Here is a 16,134-nt window from a genome sequence, read left to right on the forward strand (position 1 = left end):
TTGCTCCCCGCTGGGTAAGGGATGACAGTCTGGGACATGTTCTTTAAACTCCTTCCTGAGCCAGCTCCCTAGGGACCCTCCTCCCCAACAGAGGAAGTGGACCTGCTTGAGAACGGATAAGTTTATTAGCCAAGAGGCTGGGCTATCAACCTCTCCTGGCCGAGGGACCTCGTGCCACTCCCCTGGCCCCTTTTTAGGCCTGTTTGTCAGTTACTTGGGAAAGGGTTGAAACAGCTGTTTCTGGAGATGAAATGAACCCTCATGCTCAAGTTAGCAATAACAATGCTAATACCTGTGCAGTTATAAGGGCTGTTTGTTGGGTGATTCGCATCATTCTAAACACTTAACATAGTTCACTCATTATGTATTTATCTTCAAGATTCTCATGCAAACCTCGTAACAATCTAATAAGGAATGTGCCTTCTTATGATTTCTATTCTGTAGATGGGAATGCTGATACTCAGAGAGGTTAAGTCACTCGCCATACACAGCAGGTAAACCGCAGAGCTGGGATCTCACTACAGGTTACCTGGCTAGTTTCTCACGACCAGTGACAGCTCTAAACTGAGAGAGAAGGTGCATTTGGGATGCCTGAGCCCTAACTAGGACTAATTAAGACTGCTCTTTTGGAGAAGCCGCGCAGGTACGCCACGTCACGGAGGAAGGCGATGACGTCAGCCGAAGCGGGCGTGGGAACCCATATAGGCTACAGCAGCCGTTTAACGGTACCACCCTCTGACAGCCTCACTTCCGCCGTATATTTGCATATTCATAGGAGCGGACGTCGGAGCGTCAGCGTCTACGCCGTGACGTCATGGACCGCCCCAGCGGTTTCCCCCGGGGCGTACGCACGTACGTACGCACGCACGGCGACGAGAGGGCGGGGGAGGAGGGAGCGATCTGAGGCGCCCCTCCCAGTCAGCAAGGTTGCGTGTTCCCCTTGCGACCGCCAAGATGGTGGTGGGCGCGTTCCCTATGGCGAAGCTGCTATACTTGGGCATCCGGCAGGTCAGCAAGCCGCTTGCCAACCGCATTAAGGAGGCCGCCCGCCGAAGCGAGTTCTTCAAGACCTATATCTGCCTCCCGCCGGCTCAGCGTGAGTCTGACCCCACGTCCCTCCAACCTTTCCATTCTCTAATCCTTCTCAGGTGGTTGCTCAGGAGATGGGCTTCTGTTCACAACCAATCACAGCCCGAACCGGCAGAGTCTTGACGCCAATAGGGAGGGTTCCTTGAAGAGGGGCATACGAATAGCCCAATAGTAAGAACGGGCATGGGGTGAAGGGCGGTACAAAGTGCCCGCGCTTGATTTGGGAATATTAGCCAATAGAGGAAAAGAGCGCGAGAAGATTGACGTCTAGACGAGCCAATAGTGTGGGCAACGGGAGTGATTTGGGCGGGGCATGCCAGGACTGAGAGGACCTGGGGAGAGCTGAGGAAAAACTTGACCGGGTCATTTGCCAAACCATCCTTGTGTGGCATCATTCCTCAAACGCCACCTCGTGCCTCAGTTTCCCTCCCGTGCTGGGAAGTCAGGGGTGCTTTTTTCATCTGTTTAGGTCATTCGTTTGTCCCAGTTGGACTCCGGGGAATAGGCCTAGGTTAGGGGCGTGGCTCCGGGCAAAGTCTGGAGTCCTGACATGGGAATCTGGCTAAAGGAGTCATTTTAACTAAAGTGGACATTCATCCGTCTATTTATTAATCCACACATACACCATATTTGTTCTTCCATTCATTCAGTAGACAGGCCATTCTGGCTTTTTGCTGGGCTGGGAGACACATTTATGATCCATCGTTGTCACTCCAGAGCGGACAGGATGGTGCCAACTCCAGAGCTGAGAGACCTCCTGACCCAGGGGCGTGGGGTCGGGAAAGCTGTCTAGACTCTGGAGGAAGGCTGCCTGAGCTGAGATCCGAAGGGCATAGTAAACATTTAAAATACGGGCTACTGTGAGAAGATGATCTATGTGCTAGGGGCCTGTGGGAGCAAAGAATAAGGAAATTTAACCTAATTTGCTAGGTCAGGGAACCACCATTAATCCAGCTGGTACTTCATTTGGTTGGTGTTTTCTGAGTGTCTACCCTGTGATTGGCCTTGTGCTGGGCAGTGCTGGTGAAACAGCAGGAATCAAGCCAGCCCTAGTCTGTGCCCTCGAGGAACTCACAGTTGGGTGAGGACAGGCCCATCCTTCAAGGTGATGACCCAGAGTGGGCAGAGCTTGGATAAGGAAGCCCACTGGACACTTGACCTGATGTAGCATTCAGGGAGAGCTTCCTGGCAGAAAACCTCTGGGCTGGGAACTGAAGGGTGAGAAGAATGTCAGCAGACATCACAGGGACACGGATAATGTTGAGGGACAGGGAGGAGCGTGTGCAAAGGCCAAATGGTTAAGGGAACCACACTTCTTTTCTTTACAAGTTTGGATGCCTAAAATTTGCTTTGCAGGGCCTGGAATTCTTAATCTTTTGGTGTTTGGTCGGTTGTCTGCCAGAGTTGCAGATCTTAGAATGGAGAAATGTTGGATTTCAGTTACTGAAGTGCTTTCCTATAAGCTTTCTCATTTGACTCTCACACTGTTTTGTCCCCATGTCAGGGAGGGGAAATGACTCCCTGCAGTTTATCAAAGAGAAAACTAAAGTCTTGAGAGCAGAAGAGAATTGCTGAGGTTACACGTGGAGTCTGGGCCAGACTTAAACCCTGGCCCTTTAAGGCGGGACTTAAACCCTGCATTCTGGATTCCCAGAGCTGGTTTCTGTTTCCTGCCACTGCCTTTCTCCCAGACACCGTGGGATGTCTTAGTGTTGTGGTTTAAAAAGCAGCAACTTGAGTCAAACTGACATCGGTTCCAAACTGGGGTCCCCCCCTTCTCAGCCAGGTGGTTTTGGGCAGGTCACTAACCCCTCTGAGGTTCAGTTTCCTCCTCTGTACAGTGGGTATTATATAATAGTGACATTTAATGGGCACTCACTTTGTGCCAGGCAGTGTGCTAAGCACTTCACAGCATTAAGTCCTCACCAATTACTCTGAGTTAGACACTGTTATTATTCCTATTTTGTGTATATGCTGCATATGCATTTATGCTATAAATAATACTTATCTCATCCTGTTGTTGTGAGGAGTAAGTGGATGTAAAATGGTAGGTCAGTGCATGGCTCTGAGTTGTGGCTGTCGTGTAGATGTTATGGATACAGCAGAGAAGAAAAAGCAAAACATTTTGTCTTCAGGAGACCTTACATTCTCAGCTTTGGGGGAAAGTCAGACAATAAAGAAAGCAGTAAAGTGTGAAATATATTCGATAGCACAAACTGCTCTGGAGAAAACATCAGGGATGCAGAAGGACGAGTATTTGGGGGACGGTTGTGAAGTTTAGATAGGATTATCAGGGTGACCTCATCGACAATATGAGGAGAGGAGGGAGCCAGCAGTGCGGGTGTCTGGGGGAAGAGCTTTCTCACCCGAAGTCTCCACACCTGCCAAGGCCCTGAGGTGAGCACGCACCTGGCATGCTTGATGAACATCGAGGAAGCCAGTGTGGCTGAACAGAGGGACAGAGTAGAGGCTGAGGGCTGAGCAGGTGGCGGGAAGGGGGCAGATTGTGCAGGGCCTGTGGACCCCTCTGAATGGCTGGGACTCACTGGAGGGTCTGAGCAGAGGAGGGACCGGATCTGAGACCACTTTTCAGTGATCCTTTTGGCAATCATAGGGTGAGAGTGGTTGCAGGGAGGAGATGACTACAGGAGTCCAGGTGAGTGGGGAAGTCACTTGTCCACTGCCTCACACTCTTTCTCCAGCAACTTCTTTCTAAAATTTCACACTCCCAGAAAAGTTGAAAGAAAGAATGGTATGGTCATCGGTTATATGCCCTTCAACCCCTAGTTCGCTCTTATTAGCTTCCAGCAGATTTGTTTGGTCTTCGCCATCATACATGAATGTATACACACAGTCTTTTTTTTTCCCCCTGAAAAATTTGTAAATAAGTCTTGGACATGGTTCTAAACTCCTAAATATTTCAGCCTGTATTTTCTAAGAACACGGAACCAGTATCACACCTGAGAAATTTAGCATTGATAACAATAATATTGGTGACAATATTGTTTAATATACAGCTTCTATATAATATATAGCTCATATTCTGGTCCCCAAAATGTCCTTTTTAAGCTGTTTATTATTTTTATTTTTAATCTAGTGTCAGCTCAACAATCATGCACAGCATTTGATGATCATGCCTCTTTAGTATCCTTTAATCTACAGCAGGTTTGGCAGTCTGGCCCAGTGCCTGTCTTTGTAAATAAAGTTTTATTGGAACAGAACCATGTCCATTTGTTATACGTTGTCTGTGGACACAGAGATGGATTTCTATGGTCCACAAATGTGAAATGGTTACTCTGTGGCCCTTCACAGAATAAGTTTGCTGGCCCTCCTCTATAACAGTATCCCTGTCCTTGTGACGTTGACTTTGGGGTAGTTGTTCCATAGTGTCCTGCAATCTGAGGTTTTCTGATCGTTTCCTCTGATTTGATTCACATTGAGCATATTTGGCAGGAACACTTCAGAACACCTAAGGACATCACCTCAGGGGGTTCCTGATGTCTGTTTGTTCCGTCATTTGTGGTGGTAACTTGGATCCCTTGGTTAAGGTGGTGACCACTAAAAGAACCTTTCTTTTTCCCCTTAGTAATGAATAAGCAGTAGATTTATTTGAAAGGTAGCTCCAGCAGGATTTCCTGTGGATGGGGTGTGACAGGCAGTCTGGTGGAGGGGCAGGCTGAACAGAAAGCACCAGGAGCTCAGTGGGGGGACAGGTTTGGTTGGAGATGCTGTTTGATGTTGGAATGCACTGACTTATCAGATTTACGCTTTTTGAATTATGTTGTTGTATTGTCTTCATACTGCTAACTGCTGTTCACCATGGCCCCTGACCCAGGCAACTGGAGTTTTCCAGCATTATGGCTACTGTGTGTTCTCCCGGGTCAGGCCTCCCGAGCTGACCCACACATACAGCGACTGTATCTTTGGCTAAGATTCTTTAGACACAGAGGGTGGGCCTGGCCATGCGTCTCCTCACAGTAGAAGCTGGAGGAGTAGGTGTGTCTGCCTGCGAAAGAACAGTAAATGCACGAAGCATAAATCATCGGTGACGCACTGTGCCGAGGAGGCAACGATCTTTTTCAACCAAGATTTCTTGGGGAGAGAAAATAAAAGAGGGCAGTGATGCCAGGCAGGTTGGGGCCATGCCTACAAAGTGCACTGTGGGAAGAGCTGTGGGAGGTTTCTGGGCAGTGGGAAAATTCCAGTGTGTTTCCACTTAGGCCTTTGGAGAACACTGGTTATTTTTCCAGTTTGCTACCCTGGTGGGCAGAATAATGAGCCCTCCCCTGCCCGGAGATGCCCACATCTTAATTCCAGGAACCTGTTGAATGTGTTACCTTACACGACAGAGGAACATTATTACGTGTATGATTGAATCAGGTATTTGAGAAACGAGAGTGGCCTGAATTGTACAGGTGGGCCCAGTGTCCTTGTAGGTGAAAGAAGGAGACAGGAAAGACATCCATTTGAAGATGGAGGAGGGAGCGTGAGCTCAGGAATGCAGGTCCCCTCTGGAAGCTGGGAAAGGCAGGAAAACAAATTCTTCCCTACAGCCTCTGGAAAGGAGCTCTTACTTACTGACAGAGTGTAGCCTAGTGAGAACCATTGCACACTCCTGACCTTTGAAACTGTGGATAACAAATGCGAGTTGTTTTAAGCCACTGCTTTTGTGGTCATTTCTTACAGAAGGAATAGGAAACTAATATGCCATGTAATTCTTTCAGGCGACTGGGAGAGTTTTTTCAGAAGAGCTCAGCTCTGTGGTCATTCTTACAAGTTTTGGCTTTGGAGTTGGTTTTTGTTTTCTTTTGCTTACAAAGCAATGTGACCTACTGTTTAAGGGCTTTACACAGCGACCGTTTTGTTTTTCTCTCACAGTTTTGTGCCTTGACTGGGCTCAGCTGGCTGGTTCCTCTGTCCGTCTGGCCTGGTGGTCTCTCAGGGGGTTTCAGTCAGAGGGCAGCCGGGCCTGGAGTCATCAGGAGGCTCGACTGGGGTGTTGGAATATCCTGTTTCCTCTCTCCATCTCAGTGTTGTCTACAGACCTCTCTTTTCCACATGTCTTTCCCCTCATGGTCTCTCAGGGCTTGCTGGAGCCGGATTTCCATGGGAGGAGCAGAAGCTGCAGGCCATTTAAGGGCAGGACCTGGAACCACACAGCATCACTTGCAGCGCACTCTGTTGATCCCAGCAGCTCTGGCACAGACTAGAGGGAGTGTGGGAGGGGGCTACACAGGGCGCGATACAGACAGTCACCAAAGGCAGTTTGCCCCAGGGGAGACCCTCCTGGCTTGGCATCTTGGTGCCACTAATGAGCTGTGGGCAAGCAGCTTGACCTCTCCGAGACTCCCAAATCCATGTTTGTCTGATGAGGGTGACGACAGAACTCACCTCCCAGGATTCTCGTGAGGATCCAAGAGCTAGTGGATATCAAGGCCTAGCCCAGAATGTGCGGATCTGGTCGTTGGTGCTGGCTGTGATAATCTGTTCTTATCCTGCATGGGCATTACTGTCCAGAGGCAGAACACTGCCTCCAGATAAAGGCTTCCCGCACTCAGCTTTCTGCTCTGCCATCCAGTGTGTGTCCTGGGCGAGTCCCTCTGCCTTTCTGTACCTCAGTTTCCTCCTCCGCACAGTGTAGCACTCACCTCATAGGTCTGATGGGAGGATCTGTCAAGTACGTGAATACCCTTAGCACAGGCCTGGCACGTTCTAAGTTCAGTGACTTAGAGTGAACTCAGTAACTTGGTTGGGTGGAGTGGGCAAAACTAGCCTCTGAAGCTGAGCTGTCTGGCTGCATGTGAATCCCAGTTCTGCCATTTTCTGTGTGGCCCCAAGGCAAGTTATTTAGCTTCTCTGGGTCATACTTTTGTTGTCTATAAATTGTATCATTATAATTCATGTTCCATGAGTTCATATATCCATAAAGCATTAAACAATGCCTGGCTCTTAAGCACTGCATAATTCTTTGTTGAATATATGGAGATGTCAGGTACCATACTATTTTGATCATTATCATCGCCTTTGTGGGGGCTTGCAGCTATCCATTTATCATCCTAGAGTATTTTTTTAATTTTTTAAAAATTATTTGTGTGTTTAGTCATTATTTTTGGCTGCATTGGGTCTTCGTTGGCATGCTCATGCTGTCTCTAGTTGCGGCGCGCGGGCTTATTGTGGTGGCCTCTCCAGTTGAGGGGCACAGGCACTGGGCGTTCTCAGTCGTTGTGGCACAGGGGCTTAGTTGCCGCAAGGCATGTGGGATCTTCCCAGACCAGGGATCAAATCTGTGTCCCCTGCACGGGCAGGCAGATTCTTAACCACTCTACCACCAGGGAAGTCCCATCATTATCTTAATACTAAACTTTCTAGTGCATTCTTTCTCAGGTGCACTCCCTGGCGGCCTCTTGTGGCTGAGCTGTCAGTACTTCAGGCCTCTAGGTGGTGTTGGTGTCTCTTCCTCAGTCATTCCTCACAGCCTTGCCACAGGCAGAGGAGTTGGGCCCTCCCCGCGAACATTTCTAACTAGCACAGGGCAATTATGTTGATCTGATGGGACTGGAGGTGTGTCTCTGAGCAAAGAAAAGTGAGAAAGTCAAAGAGAGAGGACAGTGTGGCTGAGTAGAGAACCTCCTATTACCCAATGCTTCCTGAAATACTTGAAGCATCCTTTGGAATGAACGGTTTGTACCTGCGAGGAAGAGGGACTCCTCGCAGAGCAAGGAGAAATCAAGAGCAAAGAGCCAAGGAGGGGAGCAAGCACAGAGGCTACCTGATAGTCTGGGGACATTGACAGGTTCACGTGGCCTCAGGGACAGAGGCTGTGTTGTGGGAAAGCTGGACAGGGGACCACCTTGTGCACAACCAGCTCCCAGCGAAGGTACCCCTCAGGGGAAGAGTGGACTAAAAAGAACCCATCCTGCAGAGACACACACCCTTAGATCTAGGCAGAGATTGAAAACGTCTTCCTCTGTGAATTGGCAGTCACTGACTGTCCCTGTGTGGGTTCGAGGCTTAATTTATACTCTTTGAAAGATCCTGGAAACAGCAGGCTGAAAATGAACCTGGGTCTGTGTGCCCCTAAGTACCTGGTCAGGACAAACATACACCCTCCCTGGAGGAGGTCTCCCCCCTCTGCCTGGGCCTTGGAGAATTCCTTCAGGTAGAGTTCCAGCAAATATGAGCTCATGAGAAAAAATTGTGTGCGGTGCAGAGAAGCAGGCACCATGATCAACAGTCAGCAGATACAAAATATGGCAGCTCAAGACCTGCCAACACTGTGGGTACAGGAATGGTCAGATGTGGATACAAAAGAGCTCTGCTTATGTATGGAAAGGCTAAAATAGGAGGGATACAAAAATACAAATGAATACAATAAAAAATCACCAGGGAGTTGGGAAAAAAGCCAAAGAGAACTCCAAGAAGTGACAGATAGAATTGACATTCAGAGCTCAATAGGATTACACAAACCCCAGACTAAATACAGCTGCTGTGAAGACTGATGAGCTGAAAGTAGATGCCCTGAAGGGGAAAAAAAGTGAGGTTTGTGGGGTGCTCCCTTTAGCCACCCAGGATCCTGATCGGGTCCATCTGGGGAAGGAAGAGCTGGGCATTTTTATTTTTAATCTTCTTCAGAAAGGATCCTCGTGTGCATGAGTGTTTGAAAACCACTTCCCTGAAGTCTATTTATAATCTCCAGAGCACCATATCAGTTTTGTTACATGGCAGCAGGCTGATGCTGGTGACTTCCAAACAGTTTCATCATGCTCTCCTATTAAGGAAACATTTTGAGCGTTCTCCTCTAGTATGAATGTATGTATGTGTGTGTGTGTGTGTGTGTGTGTGTGTGTGTGAAGTGAAAAGAAAGTGCAAGTCGCTTAGTCATGTCCGACTCTTTTCGACCCCATGGACTACACAGTCCGTGGAATTCTCCAGGCCAGAATACTGGAGTGGGTAGCCTTTCCCTTCTCCAGGGGATCTTCCCAACCCAGGGATTGAACCCAGGTCTCTCACATTTCAGGCGGATTCTTTACCAGCTGAGCCACAAGGGAAGCCCGTGTGTGTATATATATTACAATATGAAGAGAGATATATATATATATAACTATATATATAGTTAATTAGAGCCGTGTATAGTGCTGACATATTACTATGAATATATTATGTGCATTTAGAAACATTTAAAATTTAGGAGGGATGAAACTAATATTTAAATATTTTTTTGTTTTATGTATTCCTAGCCCCCCAAATATTTTTGCTCTCACTAAAAATATTTTCCTATACAGACATTGTTAATGCGTTTGGAAACTCTCCATGAGACCCTCTGTGAGAGCTGTGACATTCTTTGTGCACAGCTGTCACAGCTGGCAAAGACCTCACTAAGATACAGAGATCCAAAGAAGAGTGTGCTGTCAGCTGCTTTTAATCCCCTGCTCAGTTTGCATCCCTACCCTTCATATGCAGAGGCATTTGTTGGAATTTCCTCTTGCTAGTCTTGTTAGATGTGCAGTCTTTGGTTTCTGAGCAGGAGTCTTTAAGAAGCTCCTGTGTGAGGACTTGATTTGCAACCTGAGAATGTCCCTGGGAATCGATTTGCCCAGCTGCAATGCGCTGAGTGGACAGGAGAGGGCGGCCGTGTCAGTCCTTTGCCTTTAGGTCTGGCACCTGGGGAAGCTGGCACCTGCCGGTGGAGGGGCCCTAGAGGCCTTTTCTGGGTGTATCTCTACATGCCTGTGGTGGTGGTTGTTGAGTCGCTTCGTCGTGTCTGACCCTTTGCAACCCCATGGACTGCAGCACACCAGGCTTCCCTGTCCCTCACTATCTCCTGGAGTTTGCTTAAATTCATGTCCATTGAGTTGGTGATGCCATCCAACCATCTCATTCTCTGCCACCCCCTTCTCCTTTTGCCTTCAGTCTTTCCCAGCATCAGTCTTTTCCCAGTGAGTTGGCTTTTTGCATCAAGTGGCCAAAGTATTGGAGTTTCAGCTTCAGTCCTTGCAATGAATATTCAGGGTTGACTTATTATATGCCTAGTAAAGCTTAATTTCTTCTCCTTCTCTTCTTCTTCTCCCTTTTCTTACCTTTCTTCCTCCTTTTTCAAACAAACATAACTGTGAGTTCTGACTTTTTCTCCCTCTGCACCAGAGAAACTCCTCATCCACCCCTCCTTGTTCACCTGTCCTTGAGACTTCCTGGTCAGTTCCTTAGAAACCTGTCCTGATGGCTCGTGCTCCCAGGGTGTGCTCCTGTCTCTAACTGGGGTCTTAACCCTCATTTGTAGGTAATTGGTTCTTTCTCTGTTTCTGCTGCCCTGGCTCCAGCTGACCCCACATCAGACCCCTAAGCCACTGTATTTCTTCAGATTTCTTCAGACCGCCCCCCCCCGCCCCCACTCCCTCTCTTTCCTCAGTGATCTTCCGGCTCCCGGACTCACCTGGGTCCTGCCTTTGATGAGCACACAGCCATAGTGGCTTCCTTCTGCTGAAGGCCTAGTGTGTGCTGAATTCTGTGCTGTGTTTTATCTCTTTTCTTTTTAAAATTGAATCACATTTTATTTTAAATCACATTTTATTTTATTTTGGAGCTTTAGGGTTTTTTTCCCTCCGAAGTTTTTTAGGAGGACTTAACTAAATCTGAGAAAGTAATGCATGCTTATTGTGAAAGAACAAGACACAAATTAGTTTGTGCCCATCTGTGATGGATTGGAAACCCAGCCAATAAATCTTACCCAAACCTTAAGTCTAAGGGATGTTTATTGTTGGTGGAGGAAGGTAGCTTGTGGTTGGTTCGGTGGCTTGGTGATGTCATTAGGGACTTGAGGACTCTTTCTATCTTTACCATCTTGGTGTTCAGGCAGTAACTCCCCTCAAGGCCTCAAAGGAACTGCTGGAGTGCCAGGCATCACGCCTTTATACTGCTGTGTCCAAAGGGAGGAAGTGTGTGTGTGTGTTCATGTGCGTGTTCAGATGTGGGATGGGGGTTCTAGGGATATGAGAGAAGGCCCTGCAAGGAGAAAAATATTTTCCCAGAAGCCCCCAGGGGACTCCCCTTACTGCTGATTGACCAGAATTGAGTCATAGTCTCTAGCTATCTGGGAAGGTCATGGTAGTCAATTGATATAGTTTCTGCACTCTAATGGCAGGAGTGTGCTTGGTTGCTCCATCGTGTCTGACTCTTTGCGACTCCGTGGACTGCAGCACGCCAGGCTTCCCTGTCCTTCACCATCTTCTTGCCAGGCTCATCTCTCCTGGGGATTCTCCAGGCAAGAATACTGGCGTGGGTTTCCATGCCCTCCTCCAGGGGATCTTCCCCACCCAGGGATTGAACACAGGTCTTCTGCATTCCAGGCAGATTCTTTACCAGCTGAGCTACCAGGGGAGCCCATTGGCAGAAGAGAATGAAGTTAATAAGGCAGTAAAGAATGGTACAAAGTGAACACTAAAGTTGTCGTCCTTCTCTGTGTTATTTCTCCATGCCCCATGAAGTAGATCGCTATCACTGCCATAGCTAAACAGACGGAGAAACGAGCAGAGCAGCTCTGCAACCTGCCCAAGGGCACATGGGTGCCAAGTGCCAGAGCTGGGACCCGATTATCTGGTTCCACTTTGCACCCCGTGTGTTCAGCCTCATTCCTAGTCTCTGCAGGTAGCCTTGCTGAATCTCCCGCTGGACAGTTCATTCATGCACAAGCCTTGACTGCGCCAACATCCTCACAAGCCGGGGTTTATGATCCCCATTTTGAAAAAGAGGAAATGGACAAAGTCAAGGAGCATTAGTTCCCCCTCAAGGGCTATAGATAGTATTCTTTGCGATGTCCTGTGAGCTGTTTTGCAGGTACTGAAACCCCCACCAGGTGGGAGATGTTAACTATATGCTGCCCACAAGCATGCAGACCCCAGACTGGTTGGAATTGGAAGATTGATGATGGCCCTGGATTACCTCACCACCAACCAATCAGAAGAATGTCCACCAGCTGATCATGCACCCCACCTTCCCCCTGCCTCATTCTGTCTCTTAAAAACCTTTCCTTGAAAGCCATCAGGGAGTCTGTGCCTGGACTGCTTGCTTGGTGCCCTGCAATAAACACTACACTTTCCTTAACGACAAAAAAAAAAGGAGGAAATGGAGGTGTAGAGAGGTTGAGAAATGTCTGCAAGCTCACAGAGCATGCAAGTAGCAGATCCAGAACTTGAATCCGGGGACTTAGAGCCCACTAAACTCTTAGCCTCTGTTAGCTGCTTCCCTTGTGCCTCTTAACATCCCCAGATGCCTTCTGTACTAAGTTGTACAGACTCTCCAGATCTGGGCAGGGAGTAGAAGTGGAATTATATTCTGGGACAAGGACTTGCTTCAGTCCATTAGGCATCTGTATACTTGACTCATTCCGTCTTTATCTAGTGCCAGCTGTATGCCAGGAGCTATTCTAGGAGGTGTGACAAACAACAGAACAGACAAAAGACACTCCTCTCACGGAGCTCACAGTTGAAGTACTAGTTACCTGCCCAGTGACTCCAGGGCACAGGGAGGTCGTTCTTCCCAGGGTGAGCCTCAGTGGTGCAGCTTGGGTCACGTCCCCAGCCCTGAGCCCGTCCCTGTGGCCTGGGAATGCCGTGCTCTGATTGGCCAGCCTGAGGGGCGGGGTTAACCTCTAAGAAATTTTTTAGACCCAGAGTGTGGGACATGAGATTGGCCAAGGTGCTGGAAAGACAGAACCAATCGTGTTTCCTGTGGTGACTGGTGTAAAGGGGGACAGGACCAGGTTTGCCAGACAAGGTTCCCGCTTGCGGCGGCACAAGTCTGTGAACACCTGGAGCACTGTCGGGGTGCGCTTTCAACTGGCTGGAAGGCAGCCAGCAAAAAGGGCAGCTGGCCCAGGGACTGGCTCAAAGCTGTGTTTACTCTAAATAGTAATTTCTTAACTGATGATAATAGTTCTCATTTATTAGCTTTCTGTGATCTCAACAAATGATATTAACCACTTTATTAGGGAGTTTATGTGATTGTCCTGATTGTATGAATGATGAAATAGCCCAGAGACCGTTAAGTTCCCCAAGGCAACACTGAATAAGAAATCAAGCCTCACGGGCTCCCAAACTCCTCCTCTTACATTTAGTTACTAATATTTGTTTGTCTGTATATTACTTATTGAAGTACAATACAGTATACAGTGCAATACAGATCTAAAGGTTAGTAAAGATGTATAGTTTAATGAGCGTTAACAAATGCATATGCCCATATAATCAGCATTCAAGATATAAAACATTTCCATCACTCTGGGAGAAATTCCTTTCTCTCCGACTCTGTTGCCCTGTATGACTCCTCTCACTGTAGATTAACTTTGTTGTAGTTTTAGTCGCTAAATTGTGTCCAGCTCTTGGGACTGTAGCCTGCCAGGCTCCTCTGTCCATGGGATTTTCCAGGCAAGAATACTGGGGAGGGTTACCATTTCCTTCTCCAGGGGATCTTCCTGACCCAGGGCTTGAACCCACATCTCCTACATTGGCAGGTAGATTATTTACCACTGAGCCACCAGGGAAGCCCATAGATGAACTTTATGTGTTGTTAAATGTCAGGTAAGTGGAATCACACAGGATGAAGCTCATGTCTAGCTTTTGTTCACAAGATGCTTTTGAGATATTTCCTGTTGCTGTATGTATCAGTTCATTTTTTAAAATTGCTTTTAGCATATATTCTTTTATTCTAATATTTATATGAATAGCCTGTGTTTTGTTTATCCACTCTCTTAGTCATTTGGGTTTCCGTTGATTGATGAGAGACTTGAGTAAAGTGAGGAAGTATTGACGTTTGGAGAGGAGTGTTTCAGGCATAAGGTACAGTAAGTGCAAAGGCCCTGAGGCTCGAGCATGCCTATCAAGTTCTAGAACAGTGGCTTGTGTGGCTGGGGCAGAGGTTGATGGAAAGAGGAGGCAGTCAGAGGTCAGAACCTCCAAAGGTCACTCCCCAGGCACCTTCCAGAGGTGTTCTGGGCGTGATCAGGTGTATTGTATGTATAAACTTAACTCACATAACAGATTGTGTACTGTTCACATTGTTCAGTGACCTATTTTTTTCCCTCTTAACTGCGTACCTTGAACATTTATCCCATGTTCTTTTTCACAGCACTTGGTACTTGGTGTGGTTGTACTCGGCCCCGTTGGTGAACATGAGGCGGTTTCTGGGTCAGGCTCCCCGGAGAATGCCGCTCTCGGCAGTGCAGACTGTGTGGTACGTGGCAGGGGCCTTCAGGCTGCAGATGTGGCTTCACCCCCCCGCCCCCACGCCCCGCACTCCTGCGGGGGAGTCTTAAGGGAATCCTTTCCAGAGCTCCAGTTTCACCCGACTTGCCTGAGGAATCTGCTGGGTTCCCTCCTTTCCTCCCTCCCTCTTTTCCTTCCTTCCCTCCCTTTTCAATGGCTCTGCTCCCAGGAAAAGAAATTCTGGGAGAAGTATGAAAAAAGAGGCGAATCTCCTCTCCCTTCCTACTGATGCATTACCCCATATCGAAAACTAACCAGCATAACAAAGGAACAATTTAGAATATTGATGGAATGAATGCTTTCCCCAGTCCACCTTATTAAGACATGCATCTGTGGTCAAAATTTACTTTTTATGCTCAATAGTATTAATATGTATCAAGTTGTGTCATATATGATATCTTGATCAGCTGATATACCAGTAATATGGAGAGAGAAATGGCAGCCTACTTCAGTATCCTTGCCTGGAGAATTCCATGGACAGTGGAGCCTGGGGGGCTATAGTTCGCAGGGTCGCAAAGAGTTGGACATGACTGAAGCGAGTTAGTGCATACACATACTAATAATAATTGTAAGGGTGACTCAGTCTTAGAGAAAAATTTAACTAAGATCACAAGAAATGAAAATTTTGATCTTAATTCATAGGCACATTTTTTGTTTCAGAGAAATATAATAGGACATTTGTGCATAAAAATATGTTAGGATAAGATTTTGTAGAGAAAGTAGAATATAGATTGAACATCGAGAGAGTAAGGAACAGTGCCAACACTGTTCAGGAGGAGCTGCTTGGTGTTTATCTTTAAAATGAATCATGCTAGAGGTTCCCTGGAGGCTCACTGGTAAAGAATCTGCCTGCCAGGGCAGGAGACACGGGTTCGATCCCTAGTCCAGGAATATCCCACATGCCTCGGGACAGCTTAGCCCACATGCCACAACTACTGAGTCTGTGCTCTAGAGTCTGAGAGCTGCAAGTGCTGAAGCCTGAAAACTCTAGAACAAGAGAAGCCACCGCAGTGAGAAGCCCGCACACCACGACTAAAGCCCGTGCAGCAACAAAGACCCAGCACAGCCAGAAATACAACAAATAAGATGAATTTTAAAAAAGAAGAGTAAGGAACAGTGCAAAGTGCTGTTAAAGAAGAGCTGCCTGGCATGCATCTTTAAAATGAACCTGGAAGGTGTTACATTTCTATGGCTCTTTAGCCCTTTGCGTATGCTTAAAAGAGTGATGCAGTGGATTTCTTTTAAAATTCATTATGTTCTTTGCAATAATTTAAATTTAGGATGGAAAAAATGGATCTGACCACTTCAAAGTGTATAAAGAGGGTGCACAGTTCTTCCAAAATTTGTTGAGAATACACAGGAGCAATGCGATGCTTATTTGGCTCCTACACAAGGGTGTCTCCCTGTAATTATTCCTGAGTGCCTGTCTGTGGGTCTGGGTCTGCGTCTGTGGGAATGTGGGCTGTGGTTTGGGGACACCGTCCAGCAGCTTTCAGCCTCCTCCCTCTAGCATCAGTGTCCCCTCCCTCTTGGCACTGGCAGGACGTGTGTCCTTTAGCCATTCCTGGAAGAGGTCTTCATCTTTCTTTAGCAGCAGAAACTGGCTGGGGACCACATAGGCCTTGTCAAAACCCCTTTCCTCCAGCTTGTCACCCAGGTCTTTGCCAGCCCGGGCTAGGCTTCCCACTGACTTTTCCCCCATGGGTTCTGTCCTGAAGTCTCAGTGCCTTTGGGAGGTTGTCCTCTTGCTCAGGCTTCATCCCTGGCTCTGGTTCCCGTATTGGCTTCTCTC

The 16,134-nt window shown here is 47.6% G+C and overlaps 1 protein-coding gene across 1 annotated transcript in view; it reads left to right on the top strand.

Moving 5' to 3' along the window:
- Positions 1-854: 854 nt before the first annotated feature.
- OPA3 (outer mitochondrial membrane lipid metabolism regulator OPA3) overlaps positions 855-16,134 on the top strand; it is a 38,904-nt gene continuing 23,624 nt past the window's right edge. The window contains exon 1 of the mRNA XM_005900328.2: positions 855-1,096. Coding sequence (XP_005900390.1) covers positions 955-1,096 — 142 coding nt within the window. The 5' untranslated portion in view covers positions 855-954. The remainder of the gene's footprint in view (positions 1,097-16,134) is intronic.

Source organism: Bos mutus, chromosome 18, assembly GCF_027580195.1.
Source record: "Bos mutus isolate GX-2022 chromosome 18, NWIPB_WYAK_1.1, whole genome shotgun sequence".
Taxonomy (NCBI): Eukaryota; Metazoa; Chordata; class Mammalia; order Artiodactyla; family Bovidae; genus Bos; species Bos mutus.